Source organism: Zootoca vivipara, chromosome Z1 (genome assembly GCF_965207765.1).
Source record: "Zootoca vivipara chromosome Z1, rZooViv2.hap1.1, whole genome shotgun sequence".
NCBI classification, from domain to species: Eukaryota; Metazoa; Chordata; class Lepidosauria; order Squamata; family Lacertidae; genus Zootoca; species Zootoca vivipara.
The window spans coordinates 38915107-38930397 of NC_142583.1; the positions used below are offsets into that span (position 1 = coordinate 38915107).

The following is a 15291-nucleotide window of genomic DNA, read 5'->3' on the forward strand; positions in this document are numbered from 1 at the left end:
AAATAGCAACTTGCGTGGCTCTGCATTCAGAGCTCATATTAACATTTCACAGACTTCTTTCCCAACCCACACAGCAAAAGGCTTGTGATTTCATCATTATCTTAGGAAAGGCAGCCACACAACTATCTTGTGTAATTTGCCACAATGTATCATTGGCTATATATGTTACACTGCAATGGCGCTCATAAATCATGTTATCATCACCTTTTCCGGTCACATGGAGCCAATCATAACTGCCACTCTCCATTTCATGCAGAAGGCAAACTTCAAAGTGACCCTGGGACACCTCCAGCACCAGATTTTTCTGTCTCAATGCACGGACTATAACCCAACGCCTTCTCTTTTGGAGAAGCCTTGTGCCACCACTGAAAGCCCATCTGACGAGGAGGCATTGTGAAATATCTGACATCTCCAGAAAGGCTTTGTGTCTGCCCTGTAATAGGTTGCAGGGGTGGGAAGGAGTCACTCCAGCTTGGAAATGTAGGACTTTCCTGGCCATTGTTCTTTTCTCTCCCCTTTATTCTTCTCCCTAAGACTTCCATTGGTCTTGTGGGCCACAACTGTGCAGAGGAAAAGCCCTATAGGCCTACAGGGAAACTTAAATGCAAACTAGAGGTGCTCCTTGAGCCGAGGTTTTTAGTTGATTACCTAATCAATTTTCAGACAAATTATTAATCCATAAAACTTACATAAATGTGTATATTACCAGCACCTCAAAACTGGTACCTCTTGGGAATATTGAAGAAAGTTCAAGGTGGCTTACAATTTAATAACCATAATTTTAATAAAAACAAAACGCCACCTGGATATTTTCCTTTGAATTTCCTGCCTTAGTAATGGTCCAGAGTAAAACATACTTTTAAAGATATAAAATATGCCCTTCAACAATTAAAACCTTTCGCTACCAACCTCTCACTGTTCACTCATATTCTCTAGCGCTACAACAAAGATCTTGTACAATTAAACAATGCCACATTCTTCAAGGCTAACTGTGTCCTCTTTTGGAAAATGGGGGAATGGAGTATCTCCCTGCAGGTGGGTAGCCAAAACTTGTGGTTTTGCCACAGGAGGAGCCATCAATCTAGAAACACCAATAAATTCTCTAAATCATATGACAGCTGCTTGGATTACAAATGTAGAGATTGCCTTATTTGCTTGGTGTGTGTGTGTGTGTGTGTGTGTGTGTGTGTGTGTGTGTGTGAGAGAGAGAGAGAGAGAGAGAGAGAGAGAGAGAGAGAGAGAGAGAGAGAGAGTCCACCTGTGCAACAGAACTTCCCCTTGCTTTCCAATCCAGGGGCACCCCTACAAACATCTGCTCTGGAGAGTCCCCCAATCCTCTGTAAAAGATTTTGAAGGTGTGTGGGGAAATACAGGGGAAAGCAGAAGAGGGGAAATTCCATTGCGCAAGTAGGTTGCATGAGTGGAACAGCTGCACTAGAATACAACCCATTTTGGAAGTAGTTTCAACCCTGACAAAGTGCAACAACATCCGTATTACATTGTAACAATCACTACCCTCTGGAAACTTGCAGCATTGTATGACCATGAACCACTGGTGAGCCACATGTTGTTGTTGTTGTTGTTGTTCCACTCATCTGACGGGTTGCCCCAGCCACTCTGGGCAGCTTCTAACAAATTATAAAAGCACAGTAAAACATCAAACATGAAAAACTTCCCTATACTGTGCAGGGAATACTGATGTTCTGTTTGTTCTGCTATATGGTTAATACGACAGAAATCACAGATTAGCAGTGTTGGATGAAACTCATTTTCTATCATTCTGTTTGCACCATGCACATAACAGGCATGTCTCAAGTTCTCAAAAATAAAATGATGCTGAGCTGTTTTACTCATCAGTAATACATAAAAATGATCAAGTTGCTTTTGTTGCATCACTGACAAAGCAGCTGTCTGCAAGGAGTGGATCTTTGAAGGGAACATCCTGACATTCTTCCTCGCTTCTGTTCTGCCCATTTGAAAAACTTGCTGTGGTTCACCCTTCTTGCTCCTCTTCATGCTCCAAGCGCATGCAGCGCACCTGTTTCTACAGCTTCATTGCTTCTTAGGTGTTGTTGTTTAGCCGTTTCTCTTGCCTTCCTCAATGCCTCTTTCATGGAGACACAGAGAGATTGTCAGGAAGAGCAATATTGGAAAGCCATTATACGCAGTTTCTGCCAACAACTAGACCAAAAAAAATGCTATAGTTCATTTAACTTATTCAGATGTTATCTGTATCCCATCCACAACTCTACTTAGCAATGTAGAGGGAGAAAAATTACAGAGCTGAATTTTAGCTTTAAAAAAAATTAAATTTGTTTGATTCTGTGAAGATAAGCCTTGATTCTAGATGGTAGATTCTTGACATTTGAGTTATTATTAATAGTGTGTGTGTGTGGTTTTTACGTGCAGCATTTGTTTTTTAAACTGGACTTTTATTGGGCAACTTGCTTGGCTTATTTGTGTATTGGAGTTTATCTGTGGGGCATATCAGCATAAATTTGCAATTACCACATGGACAAAATATCGGATGAGTTTAAAGTAGAGTTAAAAAAGGATGTTGACAAGACTAGTTAAATTAAGCTGGGTGGAGGAGGCAGCTCTGCATGTTCAAATTTCACTTTGACGGGTCATCAGGAGGTGATTTTACATCAGTCTTATGAATGTAACCTCACATAAGTTCATTTGCTGTACGGGAAAAGGGAATCACTGCAGGAGGAGCAGGTGCACAAGGGACTGATACTACTACCGTACTTCCTGTGTGACATCCACTCTGCCTTCAGCCTCTCTTGTTGAGCAGGGAGGCCTGAAGGGAGTTTCCATGTCCATTTGGTTGACTGCACAGCTGGGAACCCTGCATTATCAGGTCCCAGGTGGGAAGAATAATGGAATCGGAGAACTGTAGTGTTGGAAGGGACCCTGAGGATCATCTAGTCCAATGCAGGAATTTGCAGCTGCCCCATACAAGGATCAAACCTGCAACATTGGTATTATCATGGGGGGAGCATCGGAACATGCTGGTGCTCATCCCCATGTCTCCTTCGCATGTTGTGATCCCTGTCATAGCTCACTGGTAGAGCACATTGTGACTCAACAGAGCTAGAGTGACTTCTGGCATTACTATGTTGGGACAGGAGAAATGCTAACCAGGATCCATGAAATGGTAAATGCCAATCTTGTATCATGATCAGACGATTTTCCCTTGTCAAAAGTAACATGCAGAGTGACCCTCCTTTGTCATAACTTTCCTGTAACTTGGATTTTACTGAATTAGTGCTTTTCACTCCAAGCCTAACCATGTAAATAAATCAGAAGAAAGTCCTGTTGAATTAAAGGGGCAGGGTTACTCTCAGGTAAGTGGAGGTAGGATTGCAGCCTCATCATCCTAATCTATTTTCACTCAATAAAAACAGATGAATTGTTTATTGAGCATCCGTCTTGATTTGCTTGCAGAAAGGTTGTAGCGTGCTCTTTCTTATTTGTTTATGTGGAAGTTATTCAGCAAGGAACATTCGTTCCGATTTCATTGCAATTTGGATGTTGGTTGTACATCTTTCCATTAATCAGTTGTTTATACCACATCTATTAGTGCGCTTCCCCGTCACTTTCCTAACCACAATTTTTTAAAAAGTGAAGTTGTTGTTCCAGAGCAGTTTAATCCACTTTAATTGTGCAAATCTGGATTTCCATCCTGTGATTGAATCCCTCCTGGAAAATACTGGTCATTCTGAAGGTGACCAACAACAACAAACAGTCAAACAGGCTGCGATAGTGATCTGCCGAAAAGGCACCCAGGCAGCTTTTGTGGCTGTGGAGAACAAAGCCCAGGCCCCCTGCATTCAAATTTTAGCTCATTGAAATAATATTTAGAAGCACAGAGATGTCTGTGCATAAACCAACTTCCTAAAGAGATTTTAAGCATTAAGTATAATGCTGTTGGGTTCAATTCAAAGCCAGATAATGGCTTTGAAATGCAGAATATTCAGCAGTCAGATGCTAAAAGAGCCAACAGATGGAAAAATGAAATGTGCTCTCAATCTACTTGGGAAGTTTGACTTGTCTGTAGATGTAGATGTTGATGAGAGATCTCAGGATTAAGTTACCTTAAAGAAGTGAATGGGTGGTCTTAACAAAAATTAATATTTGAGATAAAAATCAAAGTGGAAGGGTACAGAGAGAGGGATAAATTGTTAACCTCTCTGTTTAGACAGGGATTCAGTTTCAGTAGAAACTCATTTTTAAAAAACATGACAGCTTTGGCTTTCTTAGCAGGGAAATAGTTTGTGGGCAGAGGTATGACAAACTTCCACAGCTGCTCAGAAAACGTTTTTTTTGTTCACCTGAGGTTTTGCATTTAACTTGATGTGAAATGGTGAAGGACAGCTGTATGTATGCATGTATGCAAGGGGTAAATAGCTTTTTTAAACCAGAAGAGTAATAATGCAATTTAGTTGTGTTCTGAGAAACCCATTAAAAGATTTTCCAGAGAGATAGTCATGTTGGTCTGTTGCAGCAAAAAGTGCCAAGACCTTAAAGTCCTAAGAAACCTATTACCGGTATGGCATGTGTTTTACGGACTACTGGAATCTCTACTTCATCAGATGTATGAAGTGCAATCTTCAGTTGGAAATCATATACCGTATATTGTAAAAATGTGGAGGTTGGCATTAAATGGCAATGAAATGCAAAAAAATACAGTCAGTGGTGATTCAGTTGGATCTTGAATGCATGCAATAGAGTAATAGTGGAAGTAATGCTTAAGAGAAATAGGACCTGAGTGCCATAGCTGCCAAGTTTTCCCTTTTCTCGCGAGGAAGCCTATTCAGCATAAGGGAAAATCCCTTTAAAAAAGGGATAACTTGGCAGCTATGCTGAGTGCAAAAGCAATTCTAAACAGCTGGTATCCAGAGGCATATTGCCTCCAACAGTGGAGGTAGAGCATAGTTGATTATAAGCTGATTGTAATTTTTGTGTCTATGGTGCAGTTGTGCATTAAATGTGTGAAAACTTGCAGTCAAATCTAACAATACTAGTTAGTATATGAAGGGGTTAAGGACCACAGAGTTCTAAATTGCTAGAGGGTGACATCCCCTCTTCTCCTGACTGTGACCTTGCATTAAGTAAGTAAAGCATTTTTTAAATTTACTTCAGTGTGGCCTGTTTCATTGCATGTGAGTAGAAGGGGGCCAGCTGCCTCAAGCAGCTGGAATGGAATTTAAAGAAGATTTAATAGTCAATTCCTATGCTTCTTTAATCTGCCTAACAATAGAATTTAAACTGCTACCAGGACTCTTTATGTGATAGTTCTGTGTTTTTAGAAACAGGCACCACCATTTCCTCTTTGTTAGTTAACCCACACACATGGGTCTGTAGAGGATTAAATATAATTAATATATCTTCTTACCAATACCCATCATAATGCATTAGCCCTCCTTTTTAGAATGATAGGCAAAGTCCCACAGTTATGATGGGACTGCATCACATCAGAATTCAGGTAGGAGACTGTATTCTAGAGCTCATACAGTCACATGAGAGGGTTATATATTATACCTGCCTTGTATGCTTACATTAGTTCTAGGGATGGATTAACATGTTTATTTTACCAATGGTAACACCTGTACTCAACAAAATTCAATTGTTTTGTTTTGTTTTGGGTCTTTTTTTTGCACTGGTTCTATTTCATACAAATGCCCCCCGTCATGCTTCACCCATAGTATGATGTGGCATAGTCCCACATTAACAACCACGAGCCTTATACCGCCTGAAAGACTAAAATTTATTATTTGCATTGACTTTTAAATTCCACGTGTCTTCCAAGAAGCTCAAGGCAGTGCCCAATTTTATTTTGGCACAAGTTTTTATGGACTGGAACCCACTCTAGCACTCCTACAATATGACCATCAGTTTATATAGATCAGGCCTAAAACTTCTACACCAATCACTGTTATTTCCATTTTTAAGGCTGAGGAATTGAAATGGAGAAATTTGTCAAGGCAAAATAAAGCAGACCTAAAGCCAACATCCTGTCAACTGGACCATACTAGCCTAATTGGAACAAACAGTGAAAGGGTTGCAAGACCCTTGGCAAAAGGAGGCATGACATTTCCCTTCTCCTTCCATCCAACTGAATTTTTCTGGAATGATGTCCAGTTCCCAGTCCCCACCCAGGCAGCATTGCATGAGGTAAGGGAGCCCTCCATGTAGCCCCACCACTGGGTGCTGCGTTACGGTTCCCCTGCTTGGAAGTCTCTCATAACTACCTCACACCTGGCTATATTTCAAAGATTAATGAGCAGCATCTTGTCAGGTTTAATATATCACCCTGCTTAAGTTTACTTTGACGATGTAATCATAAATTCCCTGACTCGTGGACTACTCCTTCAGGATTTGCATGCAAATTCTAAGGAGAAAGGAGGGAAAATACAGAAAGGATAATAAAATCGAATAAGTGCCAGTTTGGAGAAAAGGAACTGTTATTTTTATTAATTTTTTTAATGTTGGGTTTTCTCTCTCAAGGATTACATGCAGACTAAACAGAGTTGAAGCCATAAAAATTTAAAGACACCAGAAAACATAATAAAAATAAAATCCTTTTTAGGTATGAGGAAAATTTATACCCAATTATACCACCCAAGCAGAGCTGTTAATTAGCCTAATGAGAAAATATGTTCCATTTCCATGCTCCAAAAGCATCTGATACTTCTCAAAGCAACATCTATTCATTATGCTGAAGACACATCCCAAAAATGGTACCTAGAAGCAAGTTCTCAGGCAAAACAGAGAGGGCAGAAGAAAATTCCCTGTTAATGGTATGTGTAAAACACTAACAGGTAAAGCTAATCTCTTTGCAGCTATGGAAGCCTCCATTAAACTCATAGCATAGAGCATAGGACTACTGAAGAAGCTTTTTCTGTTTATTTCTATGAAAAGTGATGGTGTAAGGTCAATGTGACTCCTCTGCATTGGATTATGTGCCGTATATGTTGTTGGAGCCCCCAAAGCAAATAGTTGATCTCACCCATACTACATTATTATTGATGCTAATTTGATGCTAGCTTTCAGATATATCTTCCTTGTAAAAAAACAAGGTGCAACATTTGAAATGAATGTGTGGAATATCCATGTATGGCGATGTGATGAACCTATTAATCAAGAGGAAGGGCCCATGGCTAGTGCTCTTGTAAAATTCACCATTGGACATACTGGTTAAGATAAACCCATGGGACAATGCTTACCTTGTGAGTCCTTAACTTATCACAATGTGACAAGCTTCACATCATTCAAACAATGCCTTAGTCAATGCCTGAGATTGGCACTATGAGACCCTAGGTACTCTGATGCTATAGCACAGTGTTTCTCAACCTTTTTTGGGCCATGGCACACTTGTTCCGTGAAAAAAATCACGAGACACACCACCATTAAAAAAGTTTAAAAAATTAACTCTGTGCTGCCCTATATTATAATTATGACTGTAAGAAACACTTGCCAAATATTGCTTTCCGGCGGGTCAGTGTTGTGTATTGGCGGCCGCCAGGCTCGTTTGCACTGAGCTTTGGGAAAGAGGAGAAATATTGCTTTCCGGTGGGTCAGTGCAGGATATTGGCGGCCGGCCGCCAGGCACGTGACAATGCAAATCGCCCTTCTCGTCGCCGCACGTCGCGGCACACCAGCCAGCGTCTTGTGCCACGGAACAGCGGTTGAGAAACGCTGCTATAGCAGACAGAAGGAATCTTCACCTTGGATCACTTTGGGAAATGGTAGAATATTGGCTTTGCGTAAAGAAGGTCCTGGGTGCAATCCCCAGTATCTCTATATAGGGCTGGGAATACACCCAATCCGAAACCCTGCTGCCAGTCCGTGTTGATACTGAGCTAGATAGACCAATGGTCCAGCTCAGTATAAGGCAACCTTTTCATAAAGCAAAGGAAATATGGAAGGAGGCAGGTGAGAGCCACACAAGGGAGAACTTACATTCATCACATTACATTTTTCTAGAGGGGTAGCTGTGTCTACAGCAGGATTAACACCCAAGAGTCTTGATCTTCATGGACCACAGTCCACTTCTTTAGCTGTCACAGTCAGAGAAGATGCAGCTGCTTTTGCCCTCACTGCCAACATGGCAGTGATGCTGCCAATCGTTTCCTGGATATGGTGCTCCATTTTTCATTGGTAGGCTGTGCCTTCAAGCAGGTTCCTCCTAACTTTTGGGTACTTGCTCTCCTACCTCGCCTGCTTTAGGTGGCAGTTAAAGAAGGGACAAGAGGACTGGTGGTGAAACAGAGTGGGAAGGCTGTGCAATGTCCGCAGCTTGTTTTCTGAGCCAGTTCCAATTTTGGGAAAGCCTGGGTAGAGCACCCCCAGTTGGTTATGGTTGGTGTTTGTGACCAGCAGTTGAGTAACACCAGGAGACTAAGTCTACCTACTGTTTAAATTTCCCCCAGGAGTGGGGCAGAGCTGCAGAGCCACCCATCTCTACTGGCATCCCTACAATATACCTGGATGGTAATGGGGCAGGGTGGGTTGGCAAGGTTGGGGCTGAGCAGGTGAACTAGTGGAGCCAAACCAAGTGAAGCCTCCTTCTGGCTCATCCATGCAGCTCTAACCTGAACACCATTCTGTCCCATCCCTGTGCCACCCAGGTACATTACAGCAATGCTGGTATCAGAAGGGTGGTTCTTCAGCTCCGTCCTACCAGAGGGGACACTACGGAGGCTGACACAGGTCCTGCATGTTAAGTGCCCTGGAGTATTTAAAGCTTGTAGGCACCATTTTTGGGGGAGTGGGGTGGGGAAGCCCTGACAGCCGAAAGCTTTTTCCACGTAACCTCACAAATGTCATTCATACAATATACATGGTTCATCAAAGTAAGCAATGTTTTACAGACTTTAATTAGTAAATATATAAATATCAGTTTGAACAGTAAAGTGGAGACATTTAAAGCCAAAGAAACAGGAGAAATGAGAGCAGCATGTTGATTCCTGAATCTTTAAGTTAGATACCCACCTCCAATTAGATCCCCTAAGTCAGTAGCTGTCATAACAGTACAATTGATGGGGCTAATGTTAGTGTTAGCTTGAGCTGGTGGCATATGCCCAGATATGGTTACAGTCCTCCTGTCCTTCCTTTTCTGCAGTCCTAAATATATTTGAGCTGCTGGATCCCTGTAAACGTCAACGAAACTTCACTGGCACAAGTGCATTTGTGATCACAGACAGGATAAGCAACTGGTGTTTTTGAATTGCAGGATGACAGAGTTCATAAATAACTCTCAGGGTGGGTCTGACCTCACAGTAATCCACCAGCATTCAAGGGATTCATGAAGTCCCAATGTGCTGAACTACATTTTCTCTCACTTTTGTAAATTTCAGACTTTATTGAACATAAATGTAACATGTTATACTTCTTTATTTTTTTTAAATCCATTTCCTTTACTCTTGATCTCCTCCTGAGTAATGGAGCCATCAAAGCCTTCTGTGACCATTACAATCTGCAGCTGCAGCAATAATATGTTTCCTAGCAGGTGTACTCTCCACCCATTAGTTTGTAATATTGTGAGGAGGTGGGGTCCCAAATGCAAATCCTTTGATTCCAAGCTGGTCAGGTGACACCACCTTTCCTGGCAATTGGCGATGAGCGTCCAGGCAGCAAAACACCTGAAACACTCCCATGAGACAGATTTTTTTTACAAAAAAATCCTAAATACAATTCTACTGAAAACGAAAAATATAACCCAGATGTTGTTTTGAGGTGTTGATGGAATGAAAGACTCATTATTCCAAATGGACACCATCCTGAAATCACATCCTGGCACGTCTCTCATTTCAATGAGATTACTTAAAGGCAGTGGCTTGCAGGATGTAGGCCAGCTGAGCATTCCCAGGACTTGAGGTAAAACCCATGTGTAAACTTTATTCAAAACAAAAATGAAAGGTCAGGTGCATATTAATTAAAAGACGTATAAATATGTCAGCAGGTTTTTGTAACTTCTTAATAAATCACCAAAGCAAGCAACGCCAGCTCATGATGGCAGGACCATATGCTGAGTAATTAGGGCCTTAGCCTTATGGAGTTCTTTTCTGTGCAACAGAGCCTATCAAATGTAACATTATTATTATTTTTTTGGTCCTCCCTCTGATATTATAATAACCAGGCGCAACTGGATGGAGGCAGAGGTGCACTCCTCTCCATCACCATGGTGCATAGCTGCCAAGTTCTCCCTTTTTTTTAAGGGAAATTCCCTTATGCTGAATAGGCTTCCTCGCGAGAAAAGGGAAAACTTGGGAGCTATGCCATGGTGGAAAAGATGCAGCTGTCATGCAGCTGCTATGGGCACAGCCAGGAAAAATAAAACACTGCAGAAGGGAAAGGCGAACCTGCTTTGTACCAGCTCAAGCTCTTGCCTGCTTAGCTTAGCTTAGCTGTCCTGGGTAGCAGCAATTCAGGGTCACACATAGAATCTTTCATGTTGCCTGCTACCTGATCCTTTTAGCTGGAGGAGCCAGGGATTAAAACCGGGACCTTCTGTCTGCAGGTCATGTGGGCCACCACTGAGCTACAGCTGAATATAGCAAAAGTTGGTTGCAATGTGCTTTCATTGAGTCAGCAGCATGTGGGTTAATTACATTAAGGCTGCAATCCTGTGCACACTTACCTAAGCTTCAATACCACTGAATTCAATGGGAATTACTTCTGAGTAGGCATGCCGAGGCTGCTGCTGCTTAATCCCATTTCAGTGCTTTTTATTTTCTTGCATTTATATCCCACTTTTCTTCCAACATGGAACCCAAGGTGACATACATGTTCCCAGGTAGTCTTCCATTTGAGCACTGACCAGGCCCAGATATGCTTAGTTTGAGACATGGGACTAATAAATGGGCTTCAGTTGCAACCCTAGGCACATTTACTCAATTTCATCCTTCTCCTTCAAGAGTCATCCCCCCAACCAAAAAAATTCTAAATGTATTTCGTGGAGTGGGGAGGGATATAGCAGACATACTTGGAGAGATTAAAAAGTAGATGTTTTATTGTTATATAAGCAAGCAGACAATGTTTGAAAAGTTGAAGGAGAAATACAAATATGTAATATACTAAACTTCATTAACAATATGTAGGCTTAGTTGTGTAGCATTGAAAACCAAGACTTCAGCTATGGCTCCTTTCTTCCTTGTTCAAACACATGTCTCCCATGTTTTAGCTGATAACATTATGATGTCTATATACACTAGTGTGATAAAGATATGCTACATATAGAATGAGGATATCTATAATCATGTGTGATCTGAAATCAGTGTTAGAACTGCACTTATTTTAAAATAATTGAAAACTTTTAAATCTTAAAAATGCCATAAAAAGCCATCCCTTACTCCTTGTAAATGCAATCCTGCAAATTATCATGTTACAGGGAAGTTGTGCTGAGCAAGATCTGCAGGCTTGGTACATGAAGGGAGCTATGAACATCACTGCTTGTTACTCTAGAGCAGGCATTCCCAAACTGCGGCCCTCCAGATGTTTTGGCCTACAACTCCCATGATCCCTAGCTAACAGGACCAGTGGTCGGGGAAGATGGGAATTGTAGTCCAAAACATCTGGAGGGCCGAAGTTTGGGGATGCCTGCTCTAGAGGCATGGGAACAGATAAAGGATCACCTGCTTCATTTGTTCAGACCTCCTCCTATCTGGACTAGTCACTGCATGTATCCTGTTGTATTGGCGCTTTGTTTTTAAAACAGCAAGATTAATCATTAGGCTAGGAATGCTAAAGAGCTGAAACCAAGAAAAGCAGAACCCTGTTTTAGAGTGATGAAGAACATAAGAGGAGTCTGCTGGATCAGACCAATGGCCCATCTAGTTCAGCATCCTGTTTCCGCAGTGGCCAACCAGTTGCTTGTGGGAAATTACTAAGCAGGATTTGAGCACAATAACACTCTCCTCTCCTGTGGTTTCCAGCAACTGGTATTCAGAAGCATTCCTGCCTCCAGACATAAGGGAACCTCAACCTTGCTGTTTCCTTAACATTCCACACAGATGACACTTTCTTGTGATAAGGAATGATGAGGAAACCCAAAATACTGCATTGTCTAGCTTATCACAAAGGGCAGAACCACTGCTCTCTGTATGCCATTATAGGTGCCAGTTGAGAGTGGGGCAGGAATGGGTTTTGCTTTGCACGTGTCTACATGATTTCCTCACTATGCAGTCAGGTACTGAAGGGCATAAGCACCAGAGAGGCGTGGAATGAGACCCAGATAATTTATCCTCCTAGCACAGACCAACATATTCAGACTTTGCGCACGACCAAGCACCCTGCTATTATGAAGTGACCTGACATCATCCCATCCAGCATCAGCATAGGCAGCTGAGCCCTGAAAAACAAGCATGTTTGGAATGTAAGAGTTCAGCAGCCCTCTGCAGTTCTGGACACAGTTATTTTGAGGAGTCATAGATAAAGGAAATAAATGGAAATAGAGTTGCCATGTTTTACTTATCAATCCTTAATTCTATAATAATTCCATTGATAGCCTGGGCCTCTCTACATCCATAGATTTCTCTTACCTTTGACTGTAACAGCTGATCACTGCACTTTCAGTGGTACAACTTCAGCCCTTAAGGCTGCAGCCCTGTCCCCAATTATCTAGGAATATGGAACATGGTGGGATATAAATCCCAGACAACATACATAGATTTGTGGGGAGAGCAATAACCTGTGCAGATTCAGAGGGCAGGATATGCCCCAAATTTCATGCAGTTCCTTTAACATGGACTTTGTTGAGTGTCAGTCTGTGGCAGGCATCCCCAAATTGGCCTACAACTCCCATGATCCCTAGCTAACAGGACCAGTGGTCAGGGAAGATGGGAATTGTAGTCCAAAACATCTGGAGGGCCGAAGTTTGGGGATGTGGCTTTTGGCCTAATCATGCAACATAATAGTCATAATTAATGGTTGCTATAGTTATTTATACATTATTAGTTAAATATATTTCATAAGAGTGTTCTTGCTTGCATTGTTCTTTAAAGGTGAGAGATAAAATTATTGAAATTCATTCAACTTCATTAGTAGATATACGCATATGCACTGGCGTATGCAGAGTTTTTTTTTGCACTTGAGAGCACTTTCTACCCCAAAATATCATTGCTGTGGAAGCAAATACAATATTTCAAAATAACGGCATTAGAATTGCAGACTAGGAGAGGCTGATGAAAGAAAAGCTTGAGCACAAGTACAAAAGTCACATGCTCTTCTTTGAGCCTATTAACTGATTGCCCCACCGACCTTAATTTTTACTGGGGGCAAAAGTTTCATTGTAAACTTCATTTTTAGGGTCGCATTGTGAGTTGCCATGGTGTGAGCTTAATTAGCAATGAAATTGTCACAGAAATAATTTACATATTTTTGCATGCCATTATTCAAGGTAATTACTATATTCTATTAAGCCTCTTTTTAAGGCTTAAAGGGCAGTTTTTAGAAATAAGGCTTAAAGTCATCCACTGACCTCTTCAATAATTGTGGTGCTTTTCATAAATATGCAGCTTAGTTTTTTCAGTGAATTTACTGAAAACAATTTATTTCCATCAGGGAGTTCTCATGCTATATTATACTTGTAGGAGACGTTCACAGACACACATTCCTTTCCATATTCCTTTCCATATTACTCCAATTCAATATTTTAATTGTGTAGTTTGGGCTGTTCCAATTGCTAATCCAGTTCAGTATTATAAAACAGACTTTGTGTCATTGCCACTTGCACTGCAATTGGTTATTGCAAATTGGCAAGAGGTGTTTCTTTTGTATAATCACTAACAAAATAATGCCATGATTTCAGTTATATATCCCTGTGTTTTTTTATTAACCAACGTGTGTGGTTGACATATTTACTCACTTCAAGATTTTAACCTTCTATAAGAATGCAGCCTCAGGCTCTTGTTAACACTGTTTACCTTCTATTGTTTAAATTGCTTGAAAAACATAGGAGCTGAACACATTTGCTTGTCATAGATGAAGTTTTGCTAGCTATGAAAAAAAAACCTCTCTTTCTCCCTCACCCAGGTCTGCATGGAAATACCAGCTATTTGAATCATCTAAATGTGAGTTGCTTGTAAATGTTGCAGTAACTTCATTCTTACTCTGGCAAAGCTATGTGAACAGTGTAATGTGTAATAAAACAGCACGATTTGATAGATTTAGACAGCTGCCTCATTCTCTAGAAGTTCACATTTTGTTAATGCCACCCCCACGTTGAATAAGAGAAGATTAGAAGGTAAGGTCAATGTACAAAAATGGTTGCCAGGACATTTTTTTTAATTGTAAAACTTTTTGTGATGTGATTCAGTAAAAAGACTATAGGGAGAAAGCAATGGAGACAAAGGGCTGCTATTAACCTACAGATGCAGGCTATTGCAGGGTTCATTGCGAGATTTGTCACACTGCTTAGCCAATGACGTGCCAGTATGACTGGAAGAGACCACCCTTTTCTGGGGTAAGAGAGTAATTTGGTCTCCATGCTCATTTAATCCTGAACCTTCTCTGAATAGAGTGTCAGTTGGGTCTACATTGTGCAAAATTATGCATGCACTTTTTAATGCTGCCCCATTGTTCACTAAGCACTCGACCAAGATTTCTCAACCAATTTCCATTTGTCAGGAGGTCACTTGAAACCCAAGAGGAATCATAGGTGGATGGCAAGTGCAGGCGCTACTTCCTTCTGCTGTCTCTAAAACAGATGTTTGGACACGAACAGCTTACCTATTGAGTTTTGCTTACAAATTGCAGCAGTACTAAACTTTATGGAGAAATGGCTTGATTTCATTTAGTGACTGAAGAACTCGCTCTTATAAATGCGTTCCCTCTCCTACAGATATCATTGTCAAGGAGGCTGGGAATGTTTGGTCAAAGTGTCAGGCTACATTGCTTAAAACATTGCCCACTGTTGGTGTAGGAGGAACAGGTGTTTGATGAACTGTGGGACGAAGGGCACCCTTGCTCTTCCCTTCTCTCTTTGTGGGAAGACTTCTCTGCAAAAACAATAGCACAAAGAGAAGTTGATATACACCGCAAGTATGAACACACAGACTACAGCACAAGTATTGCAGGAATATGCATTTTAAATTCTGAGGGTGACCCTATCGTTCCAATATTAATCAATACTTTAACAATTCTGAATACAGCATGTACATCAAATTTATTGATACATTTACAAAAAGGAAACAGCATTATGTTAACTCTCCAAGAAACATTTACATTTTCAACCATATTTGGCAATAATCATATTTTTAATGATTTGTACAAGTGTCCTCTTAA

General features: G+C 41.0%; 1 protein-coding gene and 1 long non-coding RNA gene across 3 annotated transcripts in view; one reads left to right on the plus strand and one right to left on the minus strand.

Annotated features, from left to right (window-relative positions):
- LOC148687349 (uncharacterized) overlaps window positions 1-15291 on the plus strand; it is a 36758-nt gene that overhangs the window by 16409 nt on the left and 5058 nt on the right. The window contains exon 3 of the long non-coding RNA XR_015947729.1: window positions 14041-14078. This is a non-coding gene — a long non-coding RNA (uncharacterized LOC148687349). The remainder of the gene's footprint in view (window positions 1-14040; window positions 14079-15291) is intronic.
- The window catches only part of HHIP (hedgehog interacting protein), a 68499-nt gene continuing 67956 nt past the window's right edge, over window positions 14749-15291 (minus strand). For both annotated transcript variants that reach the window (XM_088660277.1, XM_088660278.1), the window contains exon 14: window positions 14749-15005. In XM_088660277.1, the coding sequence (XP_088516403.1) occupies window positions 14881-15005 (125 nt within the window). In that variant the 3' untranslated portion in view covers window positions 14749-14880. The remainder of the gene's footprint in view (window positions 15006-15291) is intronic.